Genomic DNA, 14,324 nt, shown 5'->3' on the forward strand with positions numbered 1-14,324 from the left:
AAGAAAGGAGCCACCACACCTGGAGCTCCTCCCACCCCCGCTCCAACCATCGCCACCAGCACCTATCAATACAGGGTGTAAAGGAGCTTGGTGGGGCCGCACGAGTGGAGGGGAGGGGGGGGCACGCCGCATTCATGACCTGACTATGATAAAGACGCACAGCGAGGAGCCATTCAAGAGGCCTGCGCCCATAATGGAGTCACTAATAGGTGCCTATTCAGCAGGGAAAGTGTTTTCTGGAGGAGGAAAAAAAAAGTTTGTCTGCTGCCTTGTGGATGTAAAATTTATGCAGCAGCCTCCCCCCTCCCACTTTTCCAACTCTTTTTTTTTTTCTTCTCTTTTTTGGCCGTCTTTTCTTTTAAAGAGCGTCAGCGGTGAATGGGCGACATGCATAGTTCAGAGTTTTCCCTTTTATCTTTACTTAAAAATCAGTTGAATGAAGTGTTTTGGAGTGAGTCCCGTCTGGCTTGTTCTCATCAAACTGTGTCTCTGCACAGGTGAGGAGACGCAAACAAAAGGAAAAGAAGTGAGGAGGAACATTTTTCAAAGACGCTTCACTTCTTGTGAGTTTTGAGCTGAAATAAAAGAAATGTAATGGGGATAAAAATGGGAGTTTAGAAAAAAAGAGAAACGCTCAATTTTTTCAAGAATACATGCGTAGAATCCTTATTGTTTTCAAATTAAAGTAGACAAAACATTTGTGGGAAATACATTCACTTTTAAGGTTTATTGATGATGTCAAAACCCAGACATCACCTTTATTTTTCATTGAGGAAATCTACTCTTCCTAAAATCACTGAAACCCACAACCGAATGTTCTCGTAGCACTTTTTTTATTTGGTTGATAAAATTGGAGTAGCATTTCTGATTTTTTTAATTTTTTTTTTTATTCTGACTAGCTGAACTTCTTTGTTTTCTTTGAGTTTAAAACTTTACGGCTGGATTGCTCCAATATTGCTCACAATTTTTGTTGCACTGGAAATATTAGGTTGGGGGTGTGAGGGACTCTAAGCTAGCAGGAGAGTGTGTAAACAGATGGATGATGGGAAGTGGTGGCAGGCTTACCCTGTACCAGCAGTTCCTCCCACAACTCAGAGGCAGATTTTTAATGAACATTTGCTGCTCTGGAGAAACAATGTCCTAAAAAACAACACCGGTTTTTAGATTTAGGCTAAAAACAGCATAATCATAACTAAAAGGCCACTGGGAACGCTTTTACAACAGATCAAAAAAATGATCGGAGTGGGATTTTCAACATTCACCTGCTTTAAATAAAAAAAAGGGAAAAATAGCCTTTGAGCCATCTGTAGACATCTGAAGCATAAAGAATTGTGGAAAAGCCACTACCACATGAGTCAGAAAGGTCAGGTTTCTGCTAAACGCCAGGGGAATCCTCACACCCCCCCAAACCTAAAGCCCACTCAATTCCAACCAGTCTCTGCTAAAAAGTGCTGAACAGCAAAAAACACAAATGAAAAAGCCCAACTTTAATTTTTGCTTTAGTTTTATTTTAAATAAATGTTTTGTTCCTGAACAGACGTACAGAGGATTTATCAAATAAAAGCCAATTAAAGAACAAGTTTCCGAATCAAATCAAATCATCATGACCTCAGTCTGTGAATCACGTGACTTCCTTTCCCCTTCAGTTCACCTTCCTATAAGGCATCCATTACGGCATCATTTCCTCCAAATCAATCAACTGCTTCTTAAAAAATGTTCAAGCATGAACAGTTTTTTGCCTCCTTTTGAGCTGAATGTCTATATGGGGGATACACACGGGCTGGGGGTGGGGGGGGCGCTGGAGTGCCTTGTTGGAAGTAATGCTGATGGTAGATGATAAAAAGAAAGTCAAATTTCTTAAACATTTGACTAATGTGGTTGCCAACTGGATTGTTGATAGTTACCAACCAATAACATTAAGATAAATCTGTAAATGAGTTGAATTTTGTAACAGTTACGACGAAGGCATTGATAAAGCTTTGGTAACTTCCTGTGTTGTTCCTTGATTTTTGTATATTTCCCCCTAATGATTTCAGTGGGGCTTCCTGTTAAAGTTACATTAGCTGCTGCTTCTTCTCACCATCATCTCCTCCACCCCTCAGCCAGAGTCTTGAGGCCCTGCAGGAGCTTCCTCTGTGGGTCATCCCAATAATCCTCAAGTCCCAAAACCATATTGGAAAAAAGTACTACGACCATATTGTGGTGTTTGTCAAAGAGCTTAGCTGACAGATTGATGAACCGAGGAAATAACGTAGCTAACCAGGGGAGCAGCTGAAGGGCCGGTGGGGGGAGGCTCCCAGCATGGCATGGTGTGCAGGTTTCGGAGTCAGTGCAGGGCTCCCTGCAGGCCCGTGGCCCTCAGCCGGCGAAGGTCACAGCTCTTTGATTCTGGGCACAAAGAGCCTGCGCAGTGGGCAGTACCGCCTTTCTTAGGAGAGCATGAAAGTCCTTGTAATGGTATTTTTATTTGTTTGCTGAAAGGCAGTGTCAGCTTTTGTGTACTGATGTATGTGTTTGTGTGCGTGAATGTGGGTTTTCAAATTGTCATCTAAGCCAAGCCAGGACAAGGGGCTGATTCCAAATGCTGAGCAATTTTCTTTGTTTTTAGTCTGAACTCATTCAGGTTTCCAAACTAAAGAATACCCAAAAACAACAAAAAACAGGATGGTGTCATGTGCAATCAATCCTACACAAAAAATGAGAAATTATTCACGAGAAATAAGGAGATTTGAATTTGTGTTGTACTATTACTCTTTGCTGTTTAGTCAATTTTCAAGATTTTACCCTATGGATTGATTGCTTTTAGGTTTGAGAGCTCACCAGAATTCAGATGCAGAACAAAACAAAAAAAGACCTACATGAAACCGAGGGTTCACCTTTGAGTGAACCCAGGTGAAATTGTTCTGCCTTCTTCCCCATTTAACCCTTTATCCCCTTGATCTGTTGCTGGCGACAGCAAAATAACACTTGCTTTTTGAAATATTGTAACTCCTGCACTGATAAGCAAAACTTTACGCAACGTGTTGTATATCTACGCTTTTCTTCAAGTCAGAATCAGCTGATTTAAATTTATTGTGCAAATCGGCGCAAAGCTGCTTTTCTCAACTCCAGAATCTGTTGGAATAACTTTAAATGTGTAAACTGTTCAAAGGTTATGGTAATTCAAAGCTCCAATTTCAATGGGTTAAACCCAGTGTAGGTCTGTTTTTGGAAGCAGGCTATGTTTTGTAGGTCCACACTCTTGCATGTCTTTATGTCTACCTACTTCAAGTCATGTGACTTTAATGTTATCATTAAACCCTAATAAGGTGATAAACCAATTACAGATGATGGAACTAAAGTTTTGTAAATACATGGTAGATCGTCTCCTTGTTGCTAAAATGCCAATTATTGTACTGGAAAAATGTTTTTAATTTACCTTTTTAAATCACTCTAAAATAAAAATCAAGTGTTCATTGAAAAACTGAAGCATAACTGTGACTGAGCTCACTGATGAAATCTTAAGTCTTGGTGAATAATATCGACCAAATTGACCCCATTTATCCTTTGTTTTGCAGACAACTTTTTAGGTGTCTAGCTCTCATCAGCATCGGCTACATAAATGGATATGACTGTGAAAGTTTCTTGTGTCCGTAGAGTGACTTATAGTTGGTTTTCCATGGAAAGAAATAATGCATCCGTTTGTCATCACTGTGCTCACACAACCCAAAAAAAAACAAAAAACTGTATGAGAACTGACATGAAACTTTAGACAAAAAACCTCCTGCTTCAAACATGTTTCTGGAGCGTGTGGTGCAACCAAAATCAGAGTAGCTAGAGGTGTGACTATATACAGTGCTTTACAGCGCCATCAGGTTAAACAAAGTGCTTTACAAAAAAGCATTATAGCACTGTACATGTGACTCTTATCCATCAGGTCGCTCAATCTTTTGCTGTGATGTACAGCCAAACTTTCACTCACTTCGCCTTCAGTATTTTTGCTAAACCTCGTCACCCCCTTACGGCATGACCCATTCTTATGTAAGCCCACCCACAATTGCTGGAAAATGATTGGCTAGAATTGTACAGCAAAACTGAATAGAATACAAGTGTTTGAAATGAAGCACCAAAATCTGCCTTTTTTGTGATACTGGTTGTGACGTATACGTCGTTATCAACTTCGCACAGAGCTTTGCTACCCGTCCTTAAGTACTCATAGCTCTAGAGAAGTATTATTCCATAACTGAGGGCCGGAAACAGAAAATGTGTTTGTGTTCATCTAGCAAATACTGGTTGGCAGACCTTAAAATTCTAGAATGGCTGCGAACAATTAAAAGCTCTGTTAAGGTGGCTTGGACAAGACCATTAATCCCAAATTTCCTTTGTTGGAACCTGGAATGCCTCAGAACAAACCTCATCCCCATTGAACTTTTATGGGGTCCCTCTTTGGCTAACATCAGGACAAGTCCTGCTTGAGGAACCGGTTGCCATCCAATGGTAGTGTTCAACCAGCATGGGGAAAAAATGACAGGCCATTGTTTGCGTCTTCCATTGCCACTAAGGACTGTTCCTTAAAACCAGCTCTCTTGCCTCACACCAAGAAGGCCCCCGGTTCAAGTGCCGGGTGGGTGACCTGGAACAGAACAACATTGGGGTACCTTTCTGTGTGGAATTTGCATGTTCTCTCCGTGCATGCGTGTGTTTTCTCCGGGGACTCCGGCTTCCTCCCACCATCCAAAAACATGCTTCATAGGTTAATTGGTTACTCTAACTTGCCCCTAGGTGTGAATGTGAGGTGCATGGGTGTAGGATTTGTGGTCCTGTGACAAACTGGTGACCTGTCCAGAAGTGGCCGGTATAGGCTCTGGCAGCCCCGTGACCCCGAAAGAGACAAAGCAGGTTTAGAAGACGAATGACTGAATTTAATTACTTTTGCTTAAAGATCATCATAATTGATACTTGGTGAATCTTTAACTTCCCTTTTATGTACAATCAAAAACAGGGAAGAAGTCAAATGTGTACAGCACATTTTCTGGTCGTTTCTTAGTAACCAGAAGTGAGGCGTCTGGATTTAAGCACTGCTGAGCCCCCGCCAGGCTGAACACAGCGATCCCAGACTCATTGGTTTATGAGAGAAGACGTAACAGAGAGGTCAGATTATCCTGACACGCTTCAGTATTTCACAAGTTGTGCTGGGGTGGCATTCCAGTTCATGTAAATGTTGCTGTCATTTTCAAGCAGCGCTAAAACAAATGTGAGCAGCTTAGTCCGTACATGACAAAGCAACTCCTGTGTTTGGTCTGTCGCCATGGTAAACCCTCTGCCCTTCTTCTCCACTTGTTAATGTTACACCAAGGACATATTTACGAAGCTTTTCCTGCGCATTTGAAGGAGAGCACCAAGACACACTCTCAGTAATGAGCTTTGATCGCAGATGCAGATAGGGGCCTGCTCAGAGCGTGCACGCACGGCCCAGATTTGAGGAATTGATAGAGTCCATTGTTTCCTGGGAGCTTGCCACTTTTTGCCTTCTAATGTGATTAAGGCCAGAGTTCTGCTGCTGTCCAGCCACCCACCACCCGATCTGTGGTGTCTGACAGCCGTCCTTCTGTCCAGCTGGTCTTCATTTCTGATATTAGTTTAAAGGTTTGGATTGTTGTTTGTGACAAATTAACATGAAGTTAGTTCAAATTATGTTTCAATAGTAGTTATAGAAACTGATTTTATATTTTTTGTGAAACAGTCCTGTTTGAAAAAGCTGCTTTGACTAAGTTAGTTTATAATTAACAGCTGTGGGCTGCACTTTTCTTTCTTTTTCCTTTTTACCTCCCACGGAGAGAAACTCCTCTGCTCCTGTCTGCAAGGTGAACTACAAGCTGCAAGGCTTGTTGTTTATACTTAGAGAAGTAAAATGACGGGTCTATAAATCTAGAGCATTTTGAAAATGTCGCCTGCCGGAAAGAAAGGTACTCTGGAACATCGTTGGGGGAACAAACCTTCCAGAAATATTGGATTTGTGCGTCCTCTGAGGCCTCCAGTTCAACCCAGGTTCCCTGTTGTCTGTCCGGAGTCTGTGCTCCACAGGCCGCATAAGGTGAGTTCACACACCTTGCTACCACTAAATCCACAGTTCAGTAGAGATGGGTATCCAAACTAAGTACAACATTGGTACCCGTACGGATGTATGCGGTGCTACCTGTACCATATAAGAAACCAACGCACAGTGTTGCTTCATTGCAGAGATTATGCTCAAAGATTGCCTGCGGTGAAATCCACAAAGTGGGATTATAGACGTTTTAATGCTGTAAACCACCTAACTACACACATTTTACACTTCTATTCAGACGGACATTAGCATTTTCACACTTTTCTCTCTTGTTTAAACTCTCTAAGTTAAAAACCTTTATATAAAAATATGTTCAGTACTACAGAATGAAAACAAAGATTTGATCACAATTGAAGATTAGTGTAAATGTGGCAAACTAAACGCATATTGGACAGGAGAAAAATTGGCGTTTTCTTTTCCTTTTTTTAAAGAACTGGTTTGTGCACCACTTACGTTGTTTCAAAAGTACAGATTCTGCACCAGATAAAATTCAAACGGTACCTATCCCTACAGCCTGCTTCCTCGACCGCCCACTACTCTGAAATCCCAAAAGAAAGACACATCAAACTTTGCTGAATGAGCCCCATGCGGAGAACAGGAGAGGGAAGATCCGTAAGACTCTGAGCATCTGTCCACCTCTCTGACACTAACGAATGTTAAGTAGGTTAGCCACTGGTGTGCCAGTGTCCCACAGGCCATTGTGGCTGCTGGTGGCAGCAGAGCTGTGCTTTTGTCAGGGTGCGCCAGCCCCCCATGAGATGTCTAAAATGGCTCGGCTGCTGCACACAACCACGGCACCAACCATCACCATATTGATCCTCCTTGCTTGCAGATTAAAGCATAAAAGGAGCTCTGTCCTATCAGCAGGGGCCCTCACTGACTCCTAGAGCTCATTTCAGGGTCACAGAGTCCTTGTAGCCCCCTGACCCAAACCTCAACGTGAGCACACTGAAGCTGAGGACGAGGCCGGACAGAAACCTTTACAGGGATGAACCCCGTTAAACAGGATTGGTCGGATGCTCACATTCATGGCTCATTATAGCTGACCCCCAGCTTTCTCTCTCAATCTGCTCCTTCCCTTCTAAGCCTCTGGCAGTAACCTGGCCAAAGCCATGCTGAGGTGGTCCCCTGCGTCTTTTGTTTGCACTGATAACTAAGACTTTAACTTGATTGTGTTCTGAACTGGATCTCCTCATCTGCTGTGCAAAGGCTGCTTTGTCCCAGTGGTGTGCTTTTAGGGTTTTCTCCATGGTCTTTCTTTTGATCGTTTCCTGACAGATCCGGTACCTGACCTCAGGGGATCTTTACAGTCATCAGCTGCTCAAAGAGTTGAGTTTCATCTGCAGAAATATAGGTCAAAACAAAAAGATTAAAAAAAGAATTGTTGAGAACAATATTGCAAAGAGAATCCCTCCCTACTAAATTTGTAATCAAGATTTAAAAAAGTATGCTAAACTCAATTATAATCCCAAAATGATAACCTATAGTGTTTCCTGGCTTCCTATTTATGAAATCCCTGTATGTTTTCTTTCCAAAAGTAAAAAAATCCTGCAGAAAAAACTGGGATCTAAGATTTGTAAGTACGTTATTTGTATGCTAAACAAAGAAATTTGATTTTTAAATTAACAAAATCTAACAAAATCTAAACTCAGCAGTTGGATTGCTGTTTAAGCTTTAGTCACATGCACCCTTGTATGGATGCTGTAAGTCTTTGGGTTCACCGGCCCGTGGAGGGTCATAGAGAAGGCTGGCCGGTTCAAAGGGGCATCTTAAGAAGTGTCAAGGTTTTTTCGGAGGTTCCCTTAAATTTTTTGAAAATGGAACATATCGTTGTCGTACATGTGGTGACAACATCACCTACGGGTGTTGCTGTCGTTCAGCGGCCTTATGCTGAACTACAGTTGTAAGTAAAACCTTTATCACAACTCCCCTAATGGGTGGACGCAAGTTGTCTGCAGGGTAAAAATGGGTAAACCTGTACAGGGCATGCAGTTAGCACCGATTATAACGTCAATGAGCACCCTTAATTAGTGTTCACTATGTCCTGTCACTTGCAGAATGCCTGTAGCAAAAATATGTACTAACATTTTCACTCTACGGGCTAACCAAGTGGTCTACATACAACCTTGATAATTCCTGGGTGGCCACCTGTGTGTCCCGTACAGGTTTACCCAATTTTTTTCATTCGAAGACAGCCCAGATCCACCTGTAAGGGCATGTTGTAGAGAAGACTGTTATTTTTTCATTTTGTTGACCTCAATCTTCTTCAGAATAAAAGACCAGGGCACAACAGTCGGGGCGGCCGTGATGCAGTGGGTGGGCTGTTGACCTCTGATCAGAGGATTGCGGGTTCAATTCCCACCTTGCCCGCCCACTAAACCCACCTTGCCTCTGGTGGTAGGCTGGCGCCAGTGTTCGGCAGCGGAGCAGCCATCAGTATGTGAATGTGTGTGTGAATGGGACTGTGACTGTTAAGCCCTTTGGGCCTACGAAGAAGGTGGAAAAGCACTATATGCCAATTACCATTTACGCCATTTTACAGTGATATGTGACTAAGGCATCAAGCAGTTTGTGAAGGTTTTTTATGTGCCTCATTATGAAAACAAAAAAATCCTACTTTACCTTTTTTGACTTCATTATACTGTATGATTTCTGTATTATCCAAAATAAGAACACAATTCGAAAAACTTTAAAAACCCAACATGGACTTGCTTGGCCATGAAAGTTTATTCAACTCAGATCCAACAGTTGATCAATACTATTGTTGGGTACTGAAATTTTATGGAATTTTAACTTGTAATTTTATGTTTAGGATATAATCCTCACAATTGATTAAAGTTAAAAATAACCTCTATTTCCAGCCCCCGTGGAAGCATTTGTGTAGTCATAGTTTGGGCTGCACACTCCCGTCATTAAAGCTTGATTAAATGCCTATCAATGCGCGTTGACTCACAGACGGGGTGTAATGAGGTGAAACAGACTTAATAAAACATACCGTGTGGCGCTCGGGAGAAAAGGAAGGAGTCCCCTGAGAAAGGCGGACAGATGGCTGCAGGAATCACCGCACAGGACAAAGTGGAGTGGATCAGGCAAAGAGCAGCCACCACTTTGGTGATTAGTTCTAAATTGGTAATTTGATCTGCCCACTTCCACCTACTCATTATTGATAAGGGTGACCATATTTGAGCAAATTTCCCCCTACTGGTTCACTCTGACAGCGCAGGGTTTTCTGCCCGCCCCCACAGTGTGGCTGATGGTGACGGGGAGAGCCTCAAGGTGGGTGGGGCTGGGGGTGGGGGGGGTCTGCGCTGTCAGCACAAGAAGAGTGGAAATCCCATCTGCCAGGAATCTCACTAATCTCATCTTCTGAATCGTACAGAGAAGAGAGAAGCAGCAATCACTTTAGACAGACTTTACACGGGGTTATGGGATGTTCTTCTCATGGGTCAAATGATGACTTCAAATGGAAAATTGAGTTACTGACGGCTGAAAATTCAAACGTGCTAACAGGTGCTAAACGTCATTAGCTTAAGTGTTTTATACACTGTATGCTAAACAGAACTGAGAATACAGCGATTTATTTACACTTTGAAGTTTAAAACATCTTTATTCCTTCAAAGTTTATATTTAAACCATATATTTTACATATCTAGTATAAGACTCCAAATATAAAGTCATTGTCTTGCTCCAACATGGCAACCTCCCTATCAGCAGCGGTGTAACATTAGTCAACAGGTTTACACACATTTTTAGATTTTGGAATGGACTTTTTTTTTCCATTTTGATGTTTATGCCATGTCAACAAGCACTCTCTACAAACCATATAGATGCTAATTTATGTGTTTATGTCGTTGAATATAATATTCTTAACTTTAAATTTACACTCCTGATTGAATATTTCTGCCATATAATTGCCTCTTCTTTGTTCTTTTTCATTTCAAATGGTCTTCTCCACATTTGAGTGGCAAGCATGACCCAACCCCCAACCACTCAGCCTCTCCTGTCAGAAAATGTACTTGATTTTGCATTCAGCATAATTAGTGACATTATGGTTACAGGGCGGCGAGCGCCCACAATTCACGGAGGAACTGGTTGTTGTTCGCTGAAGTTCATTATTGGGCAGCAATTAAGGTTTCTATTAGGGATGAAGAGCTTTCTGCATCTCTGGAATAATGTGTATAATCATACATGATGTTCTTTGTTTTGCACAAAAGCTACGGTCTAATTAAAGCCTCCAGACAAAAGCAATGAGGTGGCCAGACCCGACGCTGCCCTCTAGCCTCTCAGTGCGGGACTGAAGGAGTTTGAGAGTGGCACAAACTGGCAGGCAGCTCCCATCGGCACACTCCATAGGAAAGCAGAATGCACAGGTCCATTGTCTCCCACTTTGCAGACCCCTCTTGGCCCCTGTCGGCTGCTCCGCTGCGGGGTTACCGCCCGTGAAAGACCTGCTCTCCTGCTCCCCGCAGTGGATCCACTCCAGCTGAGTTGGACTTTCTGGAGGCTGCCAAGAGCTGCAAAGAGAGATAGATGAGCTGATAGGGTTCTCCGTCTGACCTGCGCTCCCGTGATTGATGAGTTAACACACAGCATCCATCCGGAGGTCAAACACTTACACCCCAACCATAAGACCGCCACACTGCTGTGACTAGCATTCCGACATTTAGCAGATGTGGAAGGTGCAGCATAGACTGAGTCCTTGGTTTCTGCTGAAGGAGCTTAAGGCAGTGACAGAAGCATCATGTTTGTTCACCCATCCCTGCCTTCATGAAGTCCATGAGTTTCCTAGTTTGTGAAAGACGGAACATCTTTTCTTTCTTTCTACAGGAACCCATGTACGTGACTTTTGTCAGCAAAGCCGTGCTGTGGGACAGAGAGCTCCACCACACCTCTGTGAGTGCCCGCCGCTACATCTGATGGTTATGAATAAAACTAAAATGGCTTATGGGTGGAGCCTTTAAAAAAAAAAAAAACATCGGTTAAGTGTTTATAAAAACGTTAGACAATATGTGAAATTACTTATAACCTTCATGTTGGGATTTTTCCTTTTCTAATTCAGTCTTTCAACTCTTGCATTGACCAGCAAGTATTTAAAAAAAAGGATTGTTCTGAAATTTGTGGGGCTGCAGACTTTTACAGGGTATGAAATCCCTGCAGAACTCAACATTAAAAAAAGTCAAAAACTTTACAGTGTAATGTAACAAAGGCAATATATAAAAAAAAAAAACAACTGTCCCCTGTTTGCAACATAAATTCATTGTACTTTACCACATTTTCTTTAGACTTTATTGGAATTCCTTGCCCCGGTTTTACTGTCAAACCTGCTAAATCAAAGAATGCCTTAAATAGAATAATCCTGGCAGAGCATTTTAGAGACATGTTTTCGAAACTCTAGAGCAGTGGTCCCCTACCCCCAGGCTGCAGTCCAATACCGGTTTGTAGGACAGTTGGTACCACAGAGGGAAAAAACACGACTTACATTTTTTTCCATTTTATTTAAATTCTGATTCTGAACGAAGTTTTATTTTGGAAAACTGTTGGATTCTCTCCACCACATCCGCCTCATTCTTGATCCCATGTCAAGTCGCTGGGCCACGTGTCTTAAATCCATCCCCTGCTTTCCTAAAGCGTCTTTGCTGACTGCTATATTGAAACCCCCCAATCTAGCAAAGTTAACAAAAAAACAAATGTATTTTGAAAATTATTTTGGCAAAAAAGAGCCAGAGGGGAATATGTAGAAGAGCTGTCAACTTCAAAATAAAAGAAAGCTGCATTTAACAGACAAAATCAGGAGTCACTACTCCAAATATTGATTTATTGTTACAGTTTTTCCCACAGACCATAATTTTAACGCATATGTAGTAACCGGCTGTCTAATGTTACAAGGATGCTGCAAATAAAGTTGTTCAAATGACGGATTCATATTTGTTAATATTTAAAGAAAAAACTGATTTAGTGACTCTTTTTTTTTTTTTTTTTACTTTAATTGTCACACCTTACACCTTTCACGGTTTCGCTACTTCACAGATTTGCATCATGCATTGTGTTCTGCATTCTGATTGGCTAAAGAGTCACTCCGCTTCTTCTCTACCTGTGCGTCAATAACGTTGCAGTTTAATATGTACACGTACGTAAATCAGCTTGCCAACTTTACAACGCGTACGTGCAAATTATCTTGCAATTTCCAGTTTCTCTAAAACCCATAGAAAAAGAGTGACAACTGCCTATCACTATGCTCTTCTCCCGAACAAACACACCTGCACTGCGGGCTTCAAAAGAAGAAAACACTGCAGAGCGGAGTCAGGATGCAGCGGCTCAGTCTAAAGAGCAGTGAAATACACCTGAGTCACTATTAGACAGTACTACTGTACTTTGTATTTTTTTCAAAATCATTTTAAATTTTCTCCCGTTTAATCCAATTACTCGGGTCGCGGTGGGCGGGGCTCTCCGCAATTTGAAGCCTTTTGTTCACATCGATGATTAAAATTAATATTTGACAGTACAGTGCAGAAGTTTTGTTGAAAAAAACTTTTCTAAAGTAATTTGATTTGTGAAACAAATGCTTGAGCCTGTAAAATGGTTTGTTCTTTCTTTTCAATGTATAACAGAGAATTTAATTGTATAATTATAATTGTAAGAAAAAATAAAGGTTTCTACTTCACGGATTTTGCCTATCACGGGTTCTTTTTGGAACGTAACCCCCGCGAAAAACAAGGGTTTACTGTATAGGTTAATGGAAATTCTAGATAACATTTTAATGGTACCTACATGAATTGTAGGGTATAAATGAAGTTTAAAGCAGGCACAGATATTTTATAAGATGAAGAAAATAATAGATTTAGGTAGTTCTGGAGCTGAAGTGTTTTGATACATTAATAGGTGTCAACGGGTTAAATTGTAATCCAACATTTGTTTTTGTTTTTAAATTTCTGAAGTTTCTCAGATACAATTGTTTGAAGTTTAAGGAAAGTTGGAGCTTTAATGATGGTATAAACTGTAAAAAAGTTGCAGAACTGAAGTTCTCTAAATGACAGTTGATTGTTCATGAATTTTAAGTTTATACTGAACGCCTGACTTTTCACATGTCTAATTTCATTATGCTTTCTTTAAGTTAAACCACAGTTTCCTATCTTTATCTGCAACAAGCAGCACAAAAGACACAATCGCACACACACAAACACCTCTCTTCTTCTTTCTCTTCTCACAAGTACCCACCTCTCTCCTTTGCTGAAAGGAGCCTGGGAGTGGATGTGCCACAATTAACATTGGCGTTGCCATGGAGACGCCAGAGTTGCGTGGGCCGGCTTCCTGTCTTGGCCTCTGGTTAAACAAACAAGTGAAAGTTGGCAGACAAAGAGGCACGCTGGTTCTTCCAGCCTCATTTACATCCTCGACTGCAAGAACTGCCTTCAGCCGATGTTTCTCCACTTCTGCTGCGCTCCTGCGTTCGCTGAATAAATCTGGGGAGCATTGTACGGGGGCAGTTTTTACAGCCAGGGTGCCACTGTTCAAACAGGCGGCCTGTTGACCCAGCAGCCTGCATGTCACCTGGGACACGAGCTGCGGCGTATCGCTGCAGGTCAGAATGCACAGGTGCCCAAACAGTGTGTGACCCCACAGACTGAGGCTGCCCGACCCTGAAGCCATCCGGCTGGTAGTCCTTTCTCTGGTTTAAAAGTCACTTCCAAACTGTAATACAGTACAGAGTACCTGTTGTTCAACAGTAATCTCTTATTTTATGGCATTACTGTCTGAGAATGGCAATGGCCTACATGACTTCTGTATTACCTTTAACCCTTGTGCTGTCCTATACGGTCCAGATGACCCGATCCCTACATTGACGTGTTCTCCCTAGCATGACAAAGATGGATAAAGGTGGAGAGGATTTCATGTAATCCACGAACACCAGTGAAGATCTCAAATCATTGAAGAAAAAGGTTTAGCGCACTGTCTCGTGGGGTCTAGATGACCCCACTCCCAATGTTAAAGTGCCTTGGATAGCACAAGGGTTAAGTGTATATGAGAATTGGATTGAGTGAGTGTGATGTCACAGATAGGATTGAAGTCAATTCAGTCGCCATTTTTTACAACGGCGCCATGTTGTAACCAGTAAGCAGTGATTGGTCTGAGTCAGTCTGAGTCATCACTTCTATGGCAAACACTAGCTGTGTTTTCATCACACATATGATTAAAAAAAAACTTTATCGAAATTCTAGAGGTTTAAAAAAAATATATAAAC

The 14,324-nt window shown here is 41.8% G+C and overlaps 1 protein-coding gene across 2 annotated transcripts in view; it reads left to right on the forward strand.

Moving 5' to 3' along the window:
- Positions 1-14,324, forward strand: part of LOC101163941 (mucin-17) — an 89,773-nt gene that overhangs the window by 4,975 nt on the left and 70,474 nt on the right. The window contains exons 1-2 of one of the 2 annotated variants that reach the window (XM_023952499.1): positions 4,998-6,073; positions 10,913-10,978. In XM_023952499.1, the coding sequence (XP_023808267.1) occupies positions 5,924-6,073; positions 10,913-10,978 (216 nt within the window). In that variant the 5' untranslated portion in view covers positions 4,998-5,923. Of the gene's footprint in view, positions 1-4,997; positions 6,074-10,912; positions 10,979-14,324 lie in introns of those variants that run through there. The other variant, XM_023952500.1, reaches the window with a different exon arrangement.

The sequence above is a fragment of the Oryzias latipes genome, chromosome 23, assembly GCF_002234675.1.
Source record: "Oryzias latipes chromosome 23, ASM223467v1".
In the NCBI taxonomy this organism is placed as follows: Eukaryota; Metazoa; Chordata; class Actinopteri; order Beloniformes; family Adrianichthyidae; genus Oryzias; species Oryzias latipes.